Source organism: Monodon monoceros, unplaced genomic scaffold (assembly GCF_005190385.1).
Source record: "Monodon monoceros isolate NGI ecotype Baffin Bay Population unplaced genomic scaffold, NGI_Narwhal_1 Super_Scaffold_22, whole genome shotgun sequence".
Classification (NCBI taxonomy): domain Eukaryota; kingdom Metazoa; phylum Chordata; class Mammalia; order Artiodactyla; family Monodontidae; genus Monodon; species Monodon monoceros.
The window spans coordinates 62,796,419-62,818,927 of record NW_021703779.1 but is presented as its reverse complement, the minus strand read 5'-3'; the positions used below and the strand labels follow the sequence as shown (position 1 = coordinate 62,818,927).

The following is a 22,509-nucleotide window of genomic DNA, read 5'->3' as shown; positions in this document are numbered from 1 at the left end:
TGATGACTGTGGTTTAAAATAGGGGTTCCCTAATGCCAGTTGGAGCTGCATAACCTTTCATTGTCTCCTATTTCAGGAAAAGCACAATAGTGAGGCTGTTGTTTCGCTTCTATGAGCCTCAAAAGGGTAACATTTACCTTGCTGGTCAAAATATACAAGATGTGAGCCTGGAAAGCCTTCGGAGGGCAGTGGGAGTGGTACCTCAGGTATTTAAAAAAAGAAAAAACTTATTTGGGGGAAGGTATATTGGGTTGGTGGATCTTTTACTAGAATCATTTGAATCCAAAGAGTCAGTATATGCTAATTAAGTTGGAAGTGTTAGGCCCTACAGGCCATATTCTGTTACCAAAAAGACAAAAAAACATGAATTTAAAAATCTTCATGATGGGAAGATTTTTTTAAGCCTTAGGAAGATAGCATAACATAGAGGAAAGACCCCAGACTGGAGTCAAATAGAACAGAATTGTAAGCCCAGCTCTAACCCATATACATTGTATGGCCTTGGGCCTCAGTTTCCTCATCTGTAAAATAAGGATACCATTTTCTTGTAGGACAGAATTATTATGGAGTAGAGATAATATGTGTAAAGTACCAAGTACAATGTCCATCACATAATTGTTCAGTAAATGAAAACTATTATTTTAATTTTGAGCAGTTTTTGGCAGAGTAAATTTATGAAAATTACAAAGCAGTCTGGCTGCCAACTTCAAGTTGGTATGCCTTGTTCCCACAGTACCAAGCACAGTGCCCGACCCATAGTGAGCATTTAACAAGTATTTGCTGAGTGACTTTAGGGGGAAACATAAGTTCAGAGTAAGATCTGAGAAGGTAGGAAGGAGGTAGCCTTACAGGATGTGAGTTTTTCTTATACTGAAAGCCAATAGAGAGACCTGGGAATTAGTTGCAGCCTAGAATCAGAACCAAATCCCTGGGAGAACTGTAAGAAAAGGATCAGACAGTTCCTTTTATGTAGCTTGTAAAAGGTCATCAAGTGATCTAACACATGCCACTCTGCCCTGTCCTCTCTTTCACTGAGAATCCCAAATTTAGTGTTCATGAGTTACTTAGGGAGATTATCAAAATTCCAACTCTCTTTCACACACCTTGGTTCTGGTTTAGGAGGGCAGTGGGGGCCCCAGAAACCTGCATTTTTGAATATGCCTTCTAGGTGATTTAGGTGATTCATAGACTATATGTTGAAAAACACTGACCTAAACCATATATGAAGTGAACTGAATTCTGGGCTGTTCCTGCTTAGGGCTCAGTGTCCTCATCCATTCTCTTGGGCTGTATAATAATTACCCTCATCGTTTTGAAAAATAAAATGTTTTATTCACTGAGGAAAAATATACATGGTCAATAAATGAAAGAAAAGATACTCATCCTCATTAGAAGTCTTAGTAATTAAATCAACAATGGGATACCATTTATCACCTATTAAACTGCTGATGATTTTAAAACTTGTAGTATTTAGTTTGGGCAAGGCTGTGTGAAATGGCTAGTCTGTTTTGCTGGAGGAAGCATGCAACTTTCCTGATGAACAAATTGGCAGTATGTAGCAAGAGTCTGAAAAATATTTATACCCTTTATTACAGTAATTCTGCCTCTAGGAAGTTTTAGTAAGGAAATAAACAGGGAAGTGAACAGATTTTTCTATGCTAAACAGTTCATTATAGTGTTATTTATACCAGCACAAGTTGGAAACACTATAAAATCCAGTATTAAGTAGATGGTTAAATTATCATCATAGGATCAAATGTCATACAGTCATTTTTAAATATCATGTTTGTAAAGAGTATTGAGTGTCATAGATAAATGCTCAGATACAAAGTTTGTTGAAAAAGAAGTTTCCCAACAAAATGTAATATTTCAGTTTTATAATATTAAATGAATACATTGTAACAGAAAAAGTATTGGAGAAAATAGAGCAACATGTTAATAGTAGTTATTGCTGGATGGCGGGATTATGGATTATTTACTTAATTTTTGTTTTACCTTATATTTTCTATTTCCCTTTTTTTAATATCTTTATTGGAGTATAATTGCTTTACAATGGTGTGTGTGTTTCTGCTGTATCAAAAAGTGAATCAGCTACACATATACATATATCACCATATTTCCTTCCTCTTGCGTCTCTCTTGCACCCTCCCTATCCCACCCCTCTAGGTGGACACAAACCACCGAGCATATCTCCCTGTGCTATGTGGCTGCTTCCCACTAGCTATCTATTTTACGGTTGGTAGTGTGTATATGTCCATGCCACTGTCTCACTTCGTCCCAGCTTACGCTTCCCCCTCCCTGTGTCCTCAAGTCCATTCTCAATGTCTGCGTCTTTATTCCTGTCCTGCACCTAGGTTCTTCACAACCTTTTTTTTCTTTTAGATTCCATATATATGTGTTAGCATATGGTATTTGTTTTTCTCTTTCTGACATACTTCACTCTGTATGAACACACTCTAGGTCCATTCAGCTCACTACAAATAACTCAATTTCGTTTCCTTTTATGGCTGAGTAATATTCCATTGTATATATGTGCCACATTTTCTTTGTCCATTCATCTGTCGATGGACACTTACGTTGTTTCCATCTCCTGGCTATTATAAATAGAGCTGCAATGAATATTGTGTTTCATGACTCTTTTTGAATTATGGTTTTCTCAGGGTATATGCCCAGTAGGGGGATTGCTGGCTCGTATGGTAGTTCTATTTTTAGTTTCTTAAGGAACCTCCTTACTGTTCTCCATAGTGGCTGTATCAATTTACTTCCCACCAACAGTGCAAGAAGGTTCCCTTTTCTCCACACCGTCTCCAGCATTAATTGTAGATTTTTTGATGATGGCCATTCTGACTGGTGTGAGGTGATACCTCATTGTAGTTCTGATTTGCATTTCTCTACTGATTAGTGATGTTGAGCATCCTTTCATATGTTTGTTGGCAATCTGTATATCTTCTTTGGAGAGATGTCTGTTTAGGTATTCTGCCCATTTTTGGGTTGGGTTGTTTATTTATTTTATTTTTTTGATATTGCTGTGCATGAGCAGCTTGTATATTCTGGAGATTAATCCTTTGTCCCTTGATTCATTTGCTAATATTTCTCCCATTCTGAGGGTTTTCTTTTCATCTTGTTTATGGTTTCCTTTACTGTGCAAAAGCTTTTAAGTTTCATTAGGTCCCATTTGTTTATTTTTGTTTTTAATTCCCTTTCTCTAGGAAGGGGGTCAAAAAGGGTCGTGCTGTGATTTATGTCAAGAGTGTTCTGCCTATGTTTTCCTCTAATAGTTTTATACTATCTGGTCTTACATTTAGGTCTTTATCCATTTTGAGTTTATCTTTGTGTATGATGTTAGGGAGTGTTCTAATTTCATTCTTTTACATGTAGCTGTCCAGTTTTCATAGCTCCACTTATTGACAAGACTGTCTTTTCTACATTGTATATTCTTGCCTCCTTTATCAAAGATAAGGTGACCATATGTGTGTGGGTTTATCTGTGGACTTTCTATCCTGTTCCATTGATCTATATTTCTGGTTTTGTGCCAGTACCATTCTGTCTTGATTATTGTAGCTTTGTAGTATAGTCTGAAGTCAGGGAACCTGGTTCATCCACCTACGTTTTTCTTCCTCAAGATTGCTTTGGCTATACGGGGTCTTTTGTGTTTCCATGCAAATTGTGAAATTTTTTGATCTAGTTCTGTGAAAAATGCCATTGGTAGATTGTTACGGATTGCACTGAATCTCTAGATTGCTTTTGGTAGTATAGTCATTTTCACAATAATGATTCTTCCAATCCAAGAACATGGTATATCTCTCCATCTGTTTGTATCATCTTTAATTTCTTTCATCAGGGTCTTACAGTTTCCTGCATACAGGTCTTTTGTCTCATTACATAGGTTTATTCCTAGGAATTTTATTTGTTTTGTTGCAATGGTAAATGGGAGTGCTTCCTTAATTTCTCTTTCAGATTTTTCATAATTAGTGTATAGGAATGCTAGAGATTTCTGTGCATTAATTTTGTATCCTGCTACTTTACCAAATTCGTTGATTAGCTCTAGTAGTTTTCTGCTAGCATCTTTAGGATTCTCTGTGTATAGTCTGCAAGTAGTGACAGTTTTACTTGTTTTCCGATTTGGATTCCTTTTCTTTCTTTTTCTTGTCTGATTGCTGTGCCTAAGACTTCCAGACATATGTTGAATAATAGTGGTGAGAATGGGGAACCCTGTCTTGTTTCTGATCTTAGTGGAAATCGTTTCTGTTTTTCACCATTGTGAACAATGTTATCTGTGGGTTTGTCATATATGGCCTTTCTTATGTTTAGGTACGTTCCTTCTCTGCCTGCTTTCTGGAGGATTTTTATCATAAATGGTTATTGAACTTTGTAGAAAGCTTTTTCTGCATCTATTGAGATGATGATATGGTTTTTCTCCTTCAATTTGTTAATATGGTATATCACGTTGATGGATTTGCGTATATTGAAGAATCCTTGCATTCCTGAGATAAATCCCACTTGATCATGGTGTATGATCCTTTTAATGTGCTGTTGGATTCTATTTGCTAGTATTTTGTTGAGGATTTTTGCATCTATGTTCATCAGTGATATTGTCCTGTAGTTTTCCTTTTTTGTGACATCTTTATCTGGTTTTGGTATCAGGGTATTCACGGCCTCGTAGAATGAGTTTGGGAGTGTTCATCCCTCTGCTGTATTTTGGAAAACTCTGAGAAGTATAGGTGTTAGCTCTTCTCTAAATGTTTGGTAGAATTCACCTGTGAAGCCATCTGGTCCTGGGCTTTTGTTTGTTAGAAGGTTTTTAATCACAGTTTCAACTTAGTGCTTGTGATTGGTCTGTGTATATTTTCTATTCCTTCCTGGCTCAGTTTCGGAAAGTTGTGTTTTTCTAGGAATTTGTCCATTTCTTCCAGGTTGTCCATTTTATTGGCATATAGTTGATTGTATTAGTCTCTCATGATCCTTTGTGTTTCTGCAGTGTCAGTGGTTACTTCTCCTTTTTCATTTCTAATTCTATTGATTTGAGTCTTCTCCTTTTTTTCTTGATGAATCTGGCTAATGGCTTATCAATTTTGTTTATCTTCTGAAAGAACCAGTTTTTAGTTTTATTGATCTTTGCTATTGTTTCCTTCATTTCTTTTTCATTTATTTCTGATCTGATCTTTATGATTTCTTTCCTTCTGCTAACTTTGAGGGGTTTTTGTTCTTCTTTCTTTAATTGCTTTAGGTGTAAGGTTAGGTTGTTGATTTGAGATGTTTCTTGTTTCTGGAGGTAGGACTGTGTTGCTATAAACTTCCCTCTTAGAACTGCTTTTGCTGCATCCCAGAGGTTTTGGGTCGTCGTGTCTCCATTGTCATTTGTTTCTAGGTAGTTTTTGATTTTGTCTTTGATTTCTTCAGTGATCACTTCGTTATTAAGTAGTGTATTGCTTAGCCTCCATGTGTTTGTATTTTTTACAGATCTTTTCCTGTAATTGATATCTAGTCTCACAGTGTTGTGGTCGGAAAAGATAGTTGATACAATTTCAATTTTCTTAAATTTACCAAGGCTTGATTTGTGACCCCAGATATGATCTATCCTGGAGAATGTTCCATGAGCACTTGAGAAGAAAGTGTATTGTGTTGTTTTTGGATGGAATATCCTACAAATATCAATTAAGTCCATTTGTTTAATGTGTCATTTAAACTTGTGTTTCCTTATTTATTTTCATTTTGGTTGATCTGTCCCTTAGTGGAAGTGTGGTGTTGAAGTCCACTACTATTATTGTGTTACTACTGATTTCCCCTTTTATGGCTGTTAGCATTTGCCTTATGTATTGAGGTGCTCCTATGTTGGGTGTATAGGTATTTGCAATTGTTATATCGTCTTCTTGGATTGATCCCTTGATCATTATGTAGTGCCCTTCTTTGTCTCTTGTAATAGTCTTTATTTTAAAGTCTATTTTGAGAAGACCTTCAGGATGGTGGAAGAGTAAGACGTGGAGATTACCTTACTCCCCACAGGTACATAAGAAATAAATCTACATGTGGAACAACTACTACAGAACACCTTCTGAATGCTGTCAGAAGACCTCACACCTCCCAAAAGGTAAGAAACTCCCCGAGCACCTGGGTAGGGCAAAAGGCAAAAGAAAAAACAGAGAGAAAAGAATACGGACGGGACCTGCACCAGTGGGAGAGAGTTGTGAAGGACTAAAAGCTTCCACACACTATAAAGCCCCTTCACTGGTGGAAATGGGGGTAGGCCAGGGGGAAGCTTCGGAGCCACGGAGGAGAGCATAGCCACAGGCGTGGAGAGGGCAAAGCAGAGAGATTCCCACACAGAGGCTCAGTGCTGACCAGCACTCACCAGCCCAAGAGGTTTGTCTGCTCATCCACTAGGGCTGGTGGGGACTGGGATCTGAGGCTTGGGCTTCGGAGGTCAGATCTCAGGGAGAGGACAGGGGTTGGCTGTGTGAACACAGTCTGAAGGAGACTAGTTCACCACAGCTAGCTTGGACGGAGTCGGGCAATAGTCTGGAACTGCCAAAGAGGCAAAAAACTTTTCCTTGCCTTTTTGTTCTGCGGTACGTGAGGAGAAGGGATTAAGAGCACTGCCTAAATGAGCTCCAGAGATGGGTGCAAGCTGAGGCTCTCAGCATGGACCCCAGAGATGGGCATGGGATGCTAAGGCTGCTGCTGCAGTCACCGAGTAGCCTGTGTGCATGCACAGGTTACTGTCCACACCTCCCTTCCCGGGAGCCTGTGCAGCCCGCCACTGCCAGAGTCCTGTGATCCAGGGACAACTTTCCCGGGAGAACACACGGCATGCCTCAGCCGGTTGCAATGTCATGCTGGCCTCTGCCGCTGCAGGCTCGCCCCACCTTCGGTACCGCTCTCTCCCCCCAGCCTGAGTGAGCCAGAGCCCCATAAACAGCTGCTACTTTGACCCCGTACTGTCTGAGTGAAGAACAGACGCCCTCAGGCGACCTACACATAAAGGCAGGGGCAAATCCAAAGCTGAACCCCAGTAGCTGTGCGAACAAAGAAGAGAAAGGGAAATTTCTCCCAGCAGCCTCAGGAGCAGTGGATTAACTCTCCACAGTCAACTTGACGTACCCTGCATCTGTGGAATACCTGAATAGACAACAAATCATTACAAATTGTGGTAGTGGACGTTGGGAGCAACGATATATATATTTTTTCATTTTTCTCTTTTTGTGAGTGTTTATGTGTATGCTTCTGTGTGTAATTTTGTCTCTATAACTGCTTTTACCATTTGTCCTAGCGTTCTGTCTGCCTGTTTTCTTTTTTTTTTTAACTATAGTTTTTAATTTTTCTTATTATTGGTGGATTTGTTTTTTGTTTTGGTTGCTGTCTTGTGCCTTTCTTTGTTTCCTTTTTGAATTACTTTTTAATTTTTTGACTTATTTATTTAATTTTTTTTGCGGTACGCAGGCCTCTCACTGTTGTGGCCTCTCCCATTGTGGAGCACAGGCTCCAGACACGCAGGCTCAGCGGCCATGGCTCATGGGCCTAGCCGCTCCACAGCTTGTGGCATCTTCCCGCATCTTCCCGGACCGGGGCATGAACCCATGTCCACTGCATCGGCAGGCCGACTCTCAACCACTGCGCCACAAGGAAGGCCCCTAATTTTTTTATTTTTAATAACTATTTTTTATTTTAATAACTATTTTATTTTATTATTTCTTTTTCTTTCTTTCTTTCATTTTTTCTCCTTTTTATTCTGAGCTGTGTGGATGCCAGGATCTTGGTGCTCCAGTAAGGTGTCAGGCCTGTGCTTATGAGGTGGGAGAGCCGAGTTCAGGACATTGGTCCACCAGAGACCTCCCAGCTCCACATAATATCAAACAACGAAAGCTCTCCCAGAGATCTCCATCTCAGTGCCAGTACCCAGCTACACTCAATGACCAGCAAGCTACATGCTGGATGCACTATGCCAAACAACTAGCAAGACAGGAACACAAGCCCACCCATTAACAGAGGTGCTGCGTAAAATCATAATAAGGTCACAGACACCCCAAAACACACCACCAGATGCAGACCTCCCCACCAGAAAGACAAAATCCAGCCTCATCCACCAGAACACAGGCACAAGTCCCCTCCACCAGGAAGCCTACACAACCCACTGAACCAACCTTAGCCACTAGGGGCAGATAGCAGAAAAACTGGGCACTACAGACTTGTAGCCTGCAAAAAGGAGACCCCAAACACAGTAAGTTAAGCAAAATGAGAAGACAAGCAAACGCACAGCAGATGGAGTGAGGTAAAAACCCACCAGACATAACAAATGAAGAGGAAATAGGCAGTCTACCTGAAAAAGAATTCAGAGTAATGATAGTAAAGATGATCCAAAATCTTGGAAATAGAATGGAGAAAGTACCAGAACATTTAACAAGGACCTAGAAGAACTAAAGAGCAAACAACAATGATGAACAGCATAATAAATAAAATAAAAAATTCTCTAGAAGGAATCAATAGCAGGATAACTAAGGCAGAAGAACGGATAAGTGACCCGGAAGATAAAATAATGGAACTAACTACTGCAGAAGAAAATAAAGGTAAAGAATGAAAGGAATTGAGGACAGTCTCAGAGACCTCTTGGACAACATTAAATGCACTAACATTCGAATTATAGAGGTCCTAGAAGAAGAAGAGAAAAAGAAAGGGAGTGAGAAAATATTTGAAGAGATTATAGTTGAAAACTTCCATAATATGGGAAAGGAAATAGTTAATCAAGTCCAGGAAGTGCAGAGACTACCATACAGGATAAATCCAAGGAGAAACACCAAGACACATATTAATCAAGCTATCAAAAATTAAATACAAAGAAAAAATATTAAAAGCAGCAAGGGATTAGCAATATATAACATACAAGGGAATCTTATATAGGTTAACAACTGATATTTCAGCAAAAAGTCTGCAAGCCAGAAGGGAGTGGCAGGACATATTTAAAGTGATGAAAGCGAAAAACCTACACCCAAGATTACTCTATCCAGGAAGAATCTCATTCAGATTCGACAGAGAAATTTAAACCTTTACAAGCAAGCAAAAGCTAAGAGAATTCAGGGCTTCCCTTGTGGCGCAGTGGTTGAGAGTCTCGTGCCGATGCAGGGGACACGGGTTCATGTCCCAGTCTGGGAAGATCCCACATGCCGCGGAGCAGCTAGTCCCGTGAGCCATGGCCGCTGAGCCTGCGCGTCCGGAGCCTGTGCTCCACAACGGGAGAGGCCACAACAGTGAGAGGTCCGTGTACCGCAAAAAAAAAAAAAAAAAAAGCTAAGAGAATTCACCACCACCAAACCAGCTTTACAACAAATGCTAAAGGAACTTCTCTAGGCAGGAAACACAAGAGAAGGAAAAGATCTACAATAACAAACCCGAAACACTTAAGAAAATGGTAATAGGAGCATACATATCGATAATTACCTTAAATGTAAGTGGATTAAATGCTCGAACCAACACACATAGACTGGCTGAATGGATACCAAAACAAGACCCATACATATGCTGTATACAAAAGGCCCACTTCAGACATAGGGACACCTAACAGACTGAAAGTGAGGACATGGAAAAAGATGTTCCATGGAAATGGAAATCAAAAAAAAATCTGGAGTAGCAATTCTCATATCAGACAAAAGAGGCTTTAAGATAAACACTACTACAAGAGACAAAGAAGGACCCTACATAATGATCAAGGGATCCATCCAAGAAGAAGATATAACAATTGTAAATATTTATGCACCCAACATAGGAGCACCTCAATACATAAGGCAAATGCTAACAGCCATAAAAGGGGAAATCAACAGTAACACACTCATAGTAGGGGACTTTAACACCACAGTTTCACCAATGGACAGATCATCCAAAATGAAAATATATAAGGAAACACAAGCTTTAAATGACACATTAAACAACATGGACTTAATTGATATTTATAGGACATTCCATCCATAAAAAACACAATACACTTTCTTCTCAAGTGCTCATGGAACATTCTCCAGGATAGATCATATATTGGGTGACAAATCAAGCCTTGGTAAATTTCAGATATTTGAAATAGTATCAAGTGTCTTTTCCAACCACAGTTCTATGAGACTATATATCAATTACAGGAAAAAATCTATAAAACATACAAACACATGGAGGCTAAGCAACATACCACTTAATAACCAAGAGATCACTGAAGAAATCAAACAGGAAATCAAAAAATACCTAGAATCAAATGACAGTGAAAACACAGTGACCCAAAATCTGTGGGATACAGCAAAAGCACTTCTAAGAGAAGTTTATAGCAATGCAGTACTACCTTAAGAAACAAGAAACATCTGAAATAAACAACCTAACCTTACACATAAAGCAATTAGAGAAAGAAAAGCAAAATAACCCAAAGGTAACAGAAGGAAGGAAATCATAAAGATCATATCAGAAATAAATGAAAAAGAAATGAAGAAAACAGTATCAAAGATCAATAAAACAGAAAGCTCTTTCTTTGAGAAGATAAACAAATTGATAAACCATTAACCAGATTGATCAAGAAAAAAAGGGGAAGACTCAAATCAATAGAATTAGACATGAAAAAGAAGTAACCACTGACACTGCAGAAACACAAAGGATCATGAGAGATTACTACAAGCAACTATATGCCAATAAAATGGACAATCTGCAAGAAATGGACAAATTCTTAGAAAAGCACAACCTTCCTATACTGAACCAGGAAGGAATAGAAAATAGACCAATCACAAGCACTGAAATTGAAGCTGTGATTTAAAAATCTTACAACAAACGGAAGTCCAGGACCAGATGGCTTCACAGGCGAATTGTATCAAACATTTAGAGAAGAGCTAACACCTATCCTCTAACTGTTCCAAAGTATAGCAGAGGGAGGAACACTCCGAAACTCATTCTATGAGGCCACCATCACCCTGATACCAAAACCAGACAAGGATGTCACAAAGAAAGAAAACTACAGGCCAATATCGCTGATGAACATAAATGCAAAAATCCTCAGCAGAATACTAGGAACATAATCCAACAGCACATTAAAAGGATCACACACCATGATCAAGTGGGGTTTTTTCCAGGAATGCAAGGATTCTTCAATATACGCAAATCAATCAATGTGATACATCATATTAATAAAGTGAAGAATAAAAACCATATGATCATGTCAATAGATGCAGAAAAAGCTTTTGACAAAATTCAGCACCCATTTATGATAAAAACCCTCCAGAAAGTAGGCATAGGGGGAACTTTTCTCAACTTAATAAAGGCCATATATGACAAACCCACAGGCAACATCGTCCACAATGGTGAAAAACTGAAACCATTTCCACTAAGATCAGGAACAAGACAAGGTTGCCCGACCTCACCACTATTATTGAACATTTTTTTGGAAGTTTTAGCCACAGAAATCAGAGAAGAAAATGAAATACAAGGAATCCAAATCGGAAAAGAAGAAGTAAAGCTGTCACTGTTTGCAGATCACAAGATACTATGCAGAGAAGCCTAAAGATGCTACCAGAAAACTACTAGTCCTAATCAATGAGTTTGGTAAAGTATCAGGATACAAAATTAATGCATTCCTATACACTAATGATGAAAAATCTGAAAGAGAAATTAAGGAAGCACTGCCATTTATCATTGCAACAAAAAGGATGAAATACCTAGGAATAAACCTACCTAATGAGACAAAAGATCTGTACGCAGAAAATTATAAGACCCTGATGAAAGAAATTAAAGATGATACAAACAGTTGGAGAGATATACCATGTTCTTGGATTGGAAGAATCAACATTGTGAACATGACTGTACTCCCCAAAACAATCTATGTATTCGAATGCAATCCCAGTCAAACTGCCACTGGCGTTTTTCACAGAACTAGAACAAAAAATTTCACAATTTTTATGGAAACACTAAAGACCCCGAATAGCCAAAACATTCTTGAAAAAGAACAAAAGAGCTGGAGGAATCAGGCTCCCAGACGTCAGACTATACTACAAAGCTACAGTAATCAAGACAGTATGGTACTCGCATAGAAACAGAAATATAAATCAATGGAACAGGATAGAAAGCCCAGAGATAAACCCACGCACATATGGTCACCTTATCTTTGATAAAGGAGGCAAGAATATGCAGTGGAGAAAAAGCCTCTTCAGTAAGTGGTGCTGGGAAAACTGGAGAGCTACATGTAAAAGAATGAAATTATAACACTCCCTAACACCGTACACGAAACTGAACTCAAAATGAATTAAAGACCTAGATGTGAGGCCAGACACTATAAAACTCTTAGAGGAAAACATAGGCAGAACAATCTATGACATAAATCACAGCAAGATCCTTTTTCACCCACCTCCTAGAGAAATGGACATAAAAACAAAAATAAACAAATGGGACCTAATGAAACTTCAAAGCTTTTGCACAGCAAAGGAAACCATAAATAAGACCAAAAGACAACCCTCAGAATGGGAGAATATATTTGCAAATGAAGCAACTCACAAAGGATTAATCTCCAAAATTTACAAGTAGCTCATGCAGCTCAATATCAAAAAAACAAACAACCCAATCCAAAAATGGGCAGAAGACCTAAGTAGACATTGCACCATAGAAGATGCACAGATTGCCTACAGATATATGAAAGGGTGCTCAACATCACTAATCATTAGCGAAATGTAAATGAAAACTACAATGAGGTATCACCTCACACCAGTCAGAATGGCCATCATCAAAAAATCTACAAACAATTAATGCTGGAGAGGGTGTGGAGAAAAGGGAACCCTCTTGTGCTGTTGGTGGGAATGTAAATTGATACAGCCAGTATGGAGAACAGTATGGAGTTTCATTAAAAAACTAAAAATAGAATTACCATATGACCCAGCAATCCCATTACTGGGCATATACCGTGAGAAAACCATAATTGCAAAAGAGTCATGTACCACAATGTTTATTAGTGCTCTATTTACAATAGGCAGGACCTGGAAGCAACCCAAGTGTCCATTGACAGATGAATGAATAAAGAAGATGTGGCACATATATACAATGGCATATTACTCAACCATGAAAAGAAATGAAATTGAGTTATTTTTAGTGAGGTGAATGGTCCTATAGCCTGCAACACAGTGAAGTAAGTTAGAAAGAGAAAAACAAATATCATATACTAATACCCATATATGGAATCTTGAAAAAATGGGTGTGAAGAACATAGGGACAGGATGGGAATAAATACGCAGACCTACTAGAGAATGGACTTGAGGGCACGGGGATGGGGAAGGCTAAGCTCGGAGAAAGTGAGAGAGTGGCATGGATATATATACACTACCAAATTTAAAATTAATAGGTAGTGGAAAGCAGCCACACAGCACAGGGAGAGGGACTCGGTGCTCTGTGACCACCTAGAGGGGTGGGGTAGGGAGGGTGGGAGGGAGGGAGATGCAAAAGGGAAGAGATATGGGGATATATATATATATATATATATATATATATATATATACACATAGCTGTTTTACTTTGTTATAAAGAAGAAACTTAACACCATTGTAAAGCAATTATACTCCAATAAAGATATTTTTAAAAAATTAAAATATAAAATCCATTTTGTCTGATACGACAGTTGCTACTCCAGCTTTCTTTTGATTTCCATTTACGTGGAATATCTTTTTCCATCCCCTCACTTTCAGTCTATGTGTCTGTATGTCTGAAGTGGTTCCCTTGTAGACAGCATATATACTGGTCTTGTTTTGGTATTTATTTAGTCAGTCTGTGTCTTTTGGTTGGTGCATCTAATCCATTTACATTTAAGGTAGTTATCGATATATATGTTCCTATTACCATTTTCTTAATTGTTTCGGGTTTGTTTTTGTAAGTCTTTTCCTTCTCTTGTGTTTCCTGCCTGGAGAAGTTCCTTTAGCATTTGTTTTAAAGCTGGTTTGGTGGTTCTGCATTCTCTTAGCTTTTGCTTCTGTGAATGTTGTAATTTCTCCTTCGAATCTGAATGAGATCCTTGCTGGGTAGAGTAATCTTGGTTGTAGGTTTTTCCCTTTCATGACTTTTAAATATGTCCCGCCACTCCTTTCTGACTTGCAGAGTTTCTGCTGAAAGGTCAGCTACTAACCTTATGTGGATTCCCTTGTATGTTATTTGTTGCTTTTCCCTTGTTGCTTTTAATAGTTTTTCTTTGTATTTAATTTTTGATAGTGTGATTAATATGTGTCTTGGCGTGTTTCTCCTTGGATTTATGCTGTGTGGGACTCTGTGCAATTCCTGGACTTGATTGACTACTTCCTTTCCCATATTTCGGAAGTTTTCAACTGTAATCTCTTCAAATATTTTCTCAGTCCCTATTTTTTTCTCTTCTTCTTCTGGGATCCATATAATTCTAATGTTCGTGCATTCACTGTTGTCCCAGAGGTCTCTGAGACTGTCCTTAATTCTTTTCATTCTTTTTTCTTTATTCTGCTCTGTGGTAGTTATTTCCACTATTTTATCTTCCAGGTCACTTATCTGTTCTTCTGCCTCAGTTATTCTGCTATTGATTCCTTCTGGAGAATTTTTTATTTCATTTATTGTGTTGTTCACCATTGTTTTTTGCTCTTTAGTTCTTTTAGGTACTTGTTAAACGTTCCTTGTATTTTCTCCATTCTATTTCCAAGTTTTTTGATTATCTTTACCATTATTACTCTGAATTATTTTTCAGATAGAGAGCCTATTTCCTATTCATTTGTTTGGCCTCTTGGGTTTTTACCTTGCTCCTTCATCTGCTGTGTATTTCTCTGTCTTCTCATTTCCTTAACTTACTGTGTTTGGCGTCTCCTTTTTGCAGGCTGCAGGTTTGTAGTTCCCGTTGTTTTTGTTGTCTGCCCCCATTGGTTGGTTCAGTGGGTTGTGTAGGCTTCCTGGTGGAAGGGACTGTTGCCTGTGTTCTGGTGGATGAGGCTGTATCTTTCTGGTGGGAAGGACGGCATCCAGTGGTGTGTTTTGGGGGTCTTTAAACTTATTTTGATTTTAGGAAGCCTCTGTGCTAATGGATGGGGTTGTGTTCCTGTCTTGCTAGTTGATTGGCCTAGGGTGTCCAGCACTGTAGCTTGCTGCTCGTTGAATGGAGCTGGGTCTTAGAGTTGAGATGGAGATCTCTGTGAGAGCTTTTGTGATTTGATAGTACGTGGAGCTGGGAGGTCTCTGGTGGACCAATGTCCTGAACTTGGCTCTCCCACCTCAGAGGGTCAGGCCTGACACCCAGCTGGAGCATGAAGACCCTGTCAGCTACACAGCTCAGAAGAAAAGGGAGGGGAAAAAAAGAAACAAAAATAAAATAAAATAAACTTATTAAAATAAAAAATTTCATAAAGTATTAAAAATAAAGAAATAAAAAAGTAATAAAAAGAAAGAAAGAAGGGAGCAACTAAACCAAAAAACAAATCCACCAGTGATAACAAGTGCTAAAAACTATACTAAAAACAAAACAAAACAAGAAAAACGGACAGGCAGAACCCTAGAACAAATTGTAAAAGGCAAGCTCTCCAGACCAAATCACACAAAGAAGCATACACATACACAGCCATAAAAAGAGAAAAAGGAAAAAAAAATATATATATATATATTTTAAAAAGGAAGACAGCAACCGAATCAATAAACTCTACCAATGATAGTAAGCTCTAAAAACTAAACTAAGATAAAGATAAAACCAGATAGAAATTAGATGCAGAAAGCAAACCCCAGTCTACAGTTGTGCTCAACGTTCACCACTTCAGTTTTGGGATGATTCATTATTTAGGTATTCCACAGATGCAGTGTACATCAAGTTGATTGTGGAGATTTAATCTGCTACTCCTGAGGCTGCTGGTAGAAATTTCCCTGTCTCTTCTTTGTTCGCACAGCTCCTGGCACTCATCTTTGGATTTGACCCTTCCTGTGCATGTAGGTCGCCTGAGGGCATCTGTTCCCCGCCCAGACAAGATGGGGTTAAAGTAGTAGCATGATAGGGGGTTCTGGCTCACTCAGGCTGGGGCGAGGGAGGGGTACGCCATGAGTGGTGATTCTGCAGCGGCAGAGGCCAGCGTGTCATTGCAACAGCCTGAGGCGTGCCGTGTGTTCTCCTGGGTAAATTGTCCCTGGATCTCGGGACCCTGGCAGTGGTGGGCTGCACGAGCTCCTGGGAAGTGTGGATAGTGACCTGTGCTTGCACACAGGCTTCTTGGTGGCTGCAGCAGCAACCTTAGCATCTCATGCCCGTCTCTGGGGTCTGTGCTGATAGCCAAGGCTCGTGCCCATCTCTGGAGCTTGTTTAGGCGGTGCTCTGAATCCCCTCTCCTCACGCACCCTGAAACAATGGTCTCTTGCCTCTTAGGCAGTTCCAGACTTTTTCCCGGACTCCCTCCTGGCTAGCTATGGTACACTAGCCCCCTTCAGGCTGTGTTCACACAGCCAACCCCAGTCCTCTCCCTGGGATCTGACCTCCGAAGCCCAAGCCTCAGCTCCCAGCCCCCACCGCTCCGGTGAGTGAGCAGACAAGCCTCTCAGGCTGGTGAGTGCTGGTTGACACCGATCCTCTGTGCCGGAATCTCTCCGCTTTGCCCTCTGCATTCCAGTTGATGCGCTCTCCTCCATGGCTCCAAAGCTTCCCTCCCGCTCCCACCCCCTGTCTCTGCCAGTGAAGGGGTTTCCTAGTGTGTGGAAACATTTCCTCCTTCACCTTTCCCTCCCAGAGGTGCAGGTCCCATCCCTATTCTTTTGTCTCTGTTTTTTTCTTTTTCCCTACCCAGGTACGTGGGGAGTTTCTTGCCTTTTGGGAAGTGTGAGATCTTCTGCCTGCGTTCAGTACATGTTGTGTAGGAGTTGTTCCACATGTAGATGTATTTTTGATGTATTTGTGGGGCGAAGGTGATCTCCACATCTCATTCCTCTGCTGTCTTCTCAATGCCCCATATTTTGTATTGTCAACATTTCCAGTTAGCATTTGTTTGTTAACTTCTTTTCTAAATGTAAAATATTTTAAAATAAGTATTTTCTGAAGTTCTACTTAAAGTTTAAGTAGAACTTTAAACTCATTAGTTTTAACTACCATCTCAGTACAAGAAAATTTTATATTAGTAATAGTTATAAAAATTATTAAAGTGATTTGAAATAGTATCTGTAACTCTGGGTCTGATTATGATGTTAAAGAAGATCTTAATTGAGGGTACTGGTTAATGTTAATGAATGGAATCATTTTATTTCATCTTACTGTTACCTTCCAACTGTTGGATACTGAAAGAAAAGTAGGAGGTGGATGCTCATTTTAAATAATTTAGCTTTAGTGTGCCATGTCAGAATAAGTTGAAATATCAAATGAATGCTTGCAGTGAACTTTCTCAAAAATCTATAGCGATAAATTCTTTGTTTTCTGTGTTTTAAGTCCAATTTAAAAGCTTCTGAGAAACATATAAAAACATATTCAGCTTCATTAGTAATTAGAGAAATACTAATTTAAACAAAAAGCACATTTTACCCTTAAAAGTAGCAACAACTAAAACTTATTAATATCCAGCGTTGTTGAGGATATGGAGACCTGGCACCCTGGTACACTGTTGGTTGGTGTATATGCTGTTGGAGCGTTTTTGGAAGACAGTTGGGCAATTTCTATCAAAGGATAAACATATGCTTACCTTTTAACTCATCAGTGTGCTTCTAGGAATCCTTCTTACAGAAATGCATGGGTTTACATAAGTCACATATGCAATGATATTTTATTTCAACATTGTTTATAGTAGCAAAAGTTTTAATATCCATCAGTAGAGGAATGGATAAGATAAATATGATATATTCTTAGTATCACACAACTGTTGAAAATAATGAGGTAGGTTTCTGTTACTGACATGAACAATCTCCAGGTTGTGTTAAGTGAAAAAAGCAACTTACAAACGAATATGTATAGCATGGCCCCACTTCTGTTGGAAAAAAAAAAGTGTTTGTTTAGGCACATAAATGCGTCAGAAAAAGTCTAGGATAATAACACAACAAATTGTTCATGGTGATTAGCTCTGGGAAAGGAAATGGAGCAGGCATGAGGGGGTGATAAAAGGAGTTACAATGTTTTACTTTTTATGCCTTTATGTCTTTACTATTCTTTGAATTGTTAAATATGAACATGCATGTCTATGTGTGTATATATAAATCTGCTCCAGGATGCTGTCCTCTTCCATAATACCATTTACTACAACCTCTTATATGGAAACATCAATGCTTCACCAGAGGAAGTGTATGCAGTGGCAAAATTAGCTGGACTACATGATGCAATTCTTCGAATGCCACATGGATATGACACCCAAGTAGGGGAACGAGGACTCAAGCTTTCAGGTAATCAAAGATTTTAGACCTGGCCCCCACTTATATATTCCCTTCACACTTTAATTTGTCAGGGCCATTTACTAGAAAATGTAATGACAGAGTACAAACATAGTGCTCATCCAGTCTCTTTTGACAAATTCCCGTTTCCTGCCTGTCACTGTAAACAGTTCAGCTTGCTAGAAGTAACTGTTCTCAAATCATGCAAGTCTCTTTCTTTCACTTGAAGCTGCAAACACTGTAAGTGCTTAATAGTAAGTTACTGATACATGTTGAGATCAGTGTTAACTTATTATCCGTAATCTTAATATTAAAAGCCAAGGTCATTATTCACATGGGAAAGAAGTAAGAATAGGGACAAAAAATTTGATAGTAAATAGTGTATCTCCTCATAATTTCCTAGATCATTATGGGATGTTTTCAATACTTTAGACCCCTTATACTTCCTTAGAGCCAACTTCATTTTCATGTCTTTGTTGGTTCAGTGGCCAAGTAAATTTTAGGGCTTGCACATTTTAACTTAAGTGTTTAATTATGAGATGATTACTATGTTTAATAATGGATCATCCTAAAATGACTGAATTTTTTTGAGGATCCATAAAAATGTTTCTTTGCCCTAAATTATTTGAATTCTAAAAGTATAATGATATCTAATGCCTGAAAGTATTAATGTAACTCATAAACATACTGCATCCTTTACATTTACTCTTCATTCTAGTTTAGTTTGGGTACGAAATGTCTAGATTAGGGATGAGGGTAAGGAAAAAGAGAATGAAGAATACTCCACATGAATTTTAATGAATCCCTGTTCCTCTTCATTGTAAGCTGGCTTCAGTTATTCACAACATTGATTAGGTACAAGCTGTGTGCAAGCAGCTGTGCTAAATGATTTGAGAGTTAAAAAGATGAAGCATCAAGGGACCTACTCTCAAGGAATTTACAGTCTATTAGAAAGTTTTGATCTAGGTTTAGAAAATACTAAGCAAAGATTATTTTCAGGTTTAGGTGGTTTGTAGTAGCTATTTAATCATTACCTGATAGTATAAGATGCCTGCTTCATTCCAGTCCACCTTTATACTTTACCATTGCTCTTCATAGGACTTTGCAATTAACTAGCCCACACCCCAGATTATTTATCTGTTGGGCTAATTCTAGAGATACCCAATTTGTCACGTAATAGACTAGCCCTCTCAAACATGACTTTGCTTCAGTTAGCTATGCTGCATCCCATTTTTCAATCATTTTGTTCCTCTCTGCATGCCTTTGGGGGTAAGAATGTTTAACAAAATTTTATTCTTATCTAATACCCATTGCCTTACAACCAGGCCTCTCAAAATGAGCAATATATTATTTAGCACCTATGCAAATAATTTTGGTAGAGAACAAACAAATGTTTCTTTTCCAAATTCTATTGAACAGAATTGAAACTGGGTTGGTTTCCACTTGAAATTTGGGAAACATGTGTAAACTAGTTCTTCCTCTGAGTATCTAGTTCTTTTAGGAGCTTTCTGCTGCTGAGTTGCTAGGTGGGTAAGCAGATTGTTCTGGCATACTGCCTGTCTTGACAGGAGAATTTTGAACTTACAAAATGAGGAAGAGTGTGGATCGTATGAATATAAACATATTCACTAATATTAGACATAAGGAGCCCCTCTTACAGGTTGAAGATAATAATTGAAGAACAGATAAAAGTGAAATAATACTTGTGTACCAGATAATCAACAGGTAGAGCTTGTTTTCTGAAGAGGTTACTGATGCTAAAAAGTACAGGTTTTTTCAGACATCGATAAATTAATGGATAATGAACAAGAAAAGCCAAAAGGGACATATTCAGCAAAGCACCATCTTTTGTACTTCCAACCATAGTTTTATGTAAGATTGATGGCCTTAGACTTGCAGGAGTCCCAGTGGAGAAAGAAAGATTCCTTTCTTTTCTCTAGAATAAATTTAAGAGTAATTATGGGTTTGTACATTATGAAAGGAAGAGCATTGGACTGGGAATAGTCAGGGGTAATTAGTCGGTTCTAGCAGATTTTGCTAGAACTTGCCTGTGACTTTGAGCAAATTACTTAACCTTTCTGGGCTTCTGTTTCCTTTCTGTTTTAAAATTCTGCTGTGCTAGAGTCCTATAGCAAATAACTAAGGTGAAATAAGAGGTCCTAGTTTGTAGCCTTAACTTTGAAGAGTGCTGTGAAAATAATAGCTTTCTGTCAAAAAAAAAAGTCTTTAAGAATACTGGCTGAATGGTACTTTTTTATGTTAAGAAATAAATTTAGATATTCATAGTTTCATGTCTTCAAGTTTTCAGGCTTCAGATATTGAATTTGGTTTTGGCTTTGTTGATTCTCTAATATTGAAATTTTTCTATCTGAGGTTGCTCTTCATTGGGAAGTAATATAAAGTATATATAAAGTAACATGTCATGAGCATATTTCTGGTGAGGGAGGTTAATTCTGGAATCAAAGTTGTCACCTCCCCTCCTTGTTCTTTTCGCCTGCCATGAAGTCAGAATTCAGAATCACATTTATGTTCCAGGGAATGTAGTTTGTCAAAGGATATTATATATGAACATAAACTCTTATAGCTGAGTAAAATGATCAGTAATCAGTAAAGATAAATGTTGAAGGTATTATTTGGTAGTTGTAATTAATGGAAATACTAGAAATATAAAATATGTATGTTATGCTCTCTTAAACTAAAAATTTTCTTTACTAGGAGGAGAAAAGCAAAGAGTAGCAATTGCAAGAGCCATTTTGAAGGACCCCCCAGTCATTCTCTATGATGAAGCTACTTCATCATTAGATTCAATTACTGAAGAGGTAAATGATCGTGAAAGCATAAAACTCTTTAATTCAAATTGCTTAACTTTTTTCCTTAGAAGTTTCAGTTAAATAGCTACATTCTTTCATATTTTGAATGAGCTTCAATAGAAGGTTCTGTAGAGGCAAATACCTAGCCCTTTTCCCCAATGTAGGAAGTGTTGATAGTAAGAATGCCAGGTTGCATTATATTATCACACTGTTAAGTCCATTTGCAAATATATCTCTTTTTGAAACTGTGTGTGACACGTTATGTTCTTGTTGTATTACCTTTTCATCTTGCAAAGCTGTGCGAATCAACTAACCTGCTGACAAAGGAAGGTTTTAGTCTTTCTGCTTTTTGCCACTTAACATTCATTAAAATAGGTCTTATAAATGATTGTGACACGGTACTCACCAGAAAGCCTTTCACTTATCATGGAGCAACTCACTAAGATGCAAATTAGGCACACACAGCCTGCGGTTCTGGTATCAGTATATATTCATTTCATAACAAGTATTGTGAAGCACCAAGATGTTGTGACACTGACGTCATGGTACTACCCAGCAACTACATTAAACATCATAACATCTTTGTATTAAATACCAAACTCTTAACAGCAATCATAATTTCATGAATGAATCCCCTCAATCTAAAACTGAAGATAGACTGACGTAATTTGTCAGTTGCCTCCGTTCACCTATGTTTTACTTGAATATATAGTAAAACCCTATTGTTGAAGGGTAGGCCTCAGCTTTAGAGCATATATGACATATATTTGTATATGGAGTTAAGTTTCAGGGCACATTACTTGATCTGCCATATGTTTAAAACAGCTTAATTTCTAAGTCAGTTGTTTAGCATGAGGATTTGTTATATTTATTTAGAAAATTTTTATTTTATTTATTTTTCATGAAAAGGCATTTTACTTTAAATATAGCACTGTGTACATGTCAATCCCAAACTCCCAATCTATCCCTCCCCCCACCCTGCCCCCATGATAACCATAAGTTCATTCTCTAAGTCTGTGAGTCCATTTCTGTCTTGTAAACAAGTTCATTTGCATCATTTCTTTTATATTCCACATATAAGCAATATCATATATTTGTCTTTTTCTGTCTGACTTAACTTCACTTAGTATGAAGTATAATCTCCAAGTCCATCCATGCTGCTGCAAATGGCATTATTTCAATCTTTTTAATGGCTGAGTAATATTGCATTGGATATATATACCACATCTTCTTTATCCATTCATCTGTTGATGGACACTTAGGTTGCTTTCATGTTTTGGCTATTGTAAACAGTACAGCAGTGAACAGTGAGGTGCATGTATCATTTCAAATTATGGTTTTCTCCAGATATATGCCCAAGAGTGGGATTGCTGAATCATAG

General features: G+C 38.1%; 1 protein-coding gene across 3 annotated transcripts in view; it reads left to right on the top strand.

The window, feature by feature from the left end:
• Positions 1-22,509, top strand: part of ABCB7 (ATP binding cassette subfamily B member 7) — a 131,682-nt gene that overhangs the window by 94,824 nt on the left and 14,349 nt on the right. For all 3 annotated transcript variants that reach the window (XM_029240423.1, XM_029240424.1, XM_029240425.1), the window contains 3 exons: positions 77-206; positions 18,159-18,330; positions 21,034-21,137. In XM_029240423.1, the coding sequence (XP_029096256.1) occupies positions 77-206; positions 18,159-18,330; positions 21,034-21,137 (406 nt within the window). The remainder of the gene's footprint in view (positions 1-76; positions 207-18,158; positions 18,331-21,033; positions 21,138-22,509) is intronic.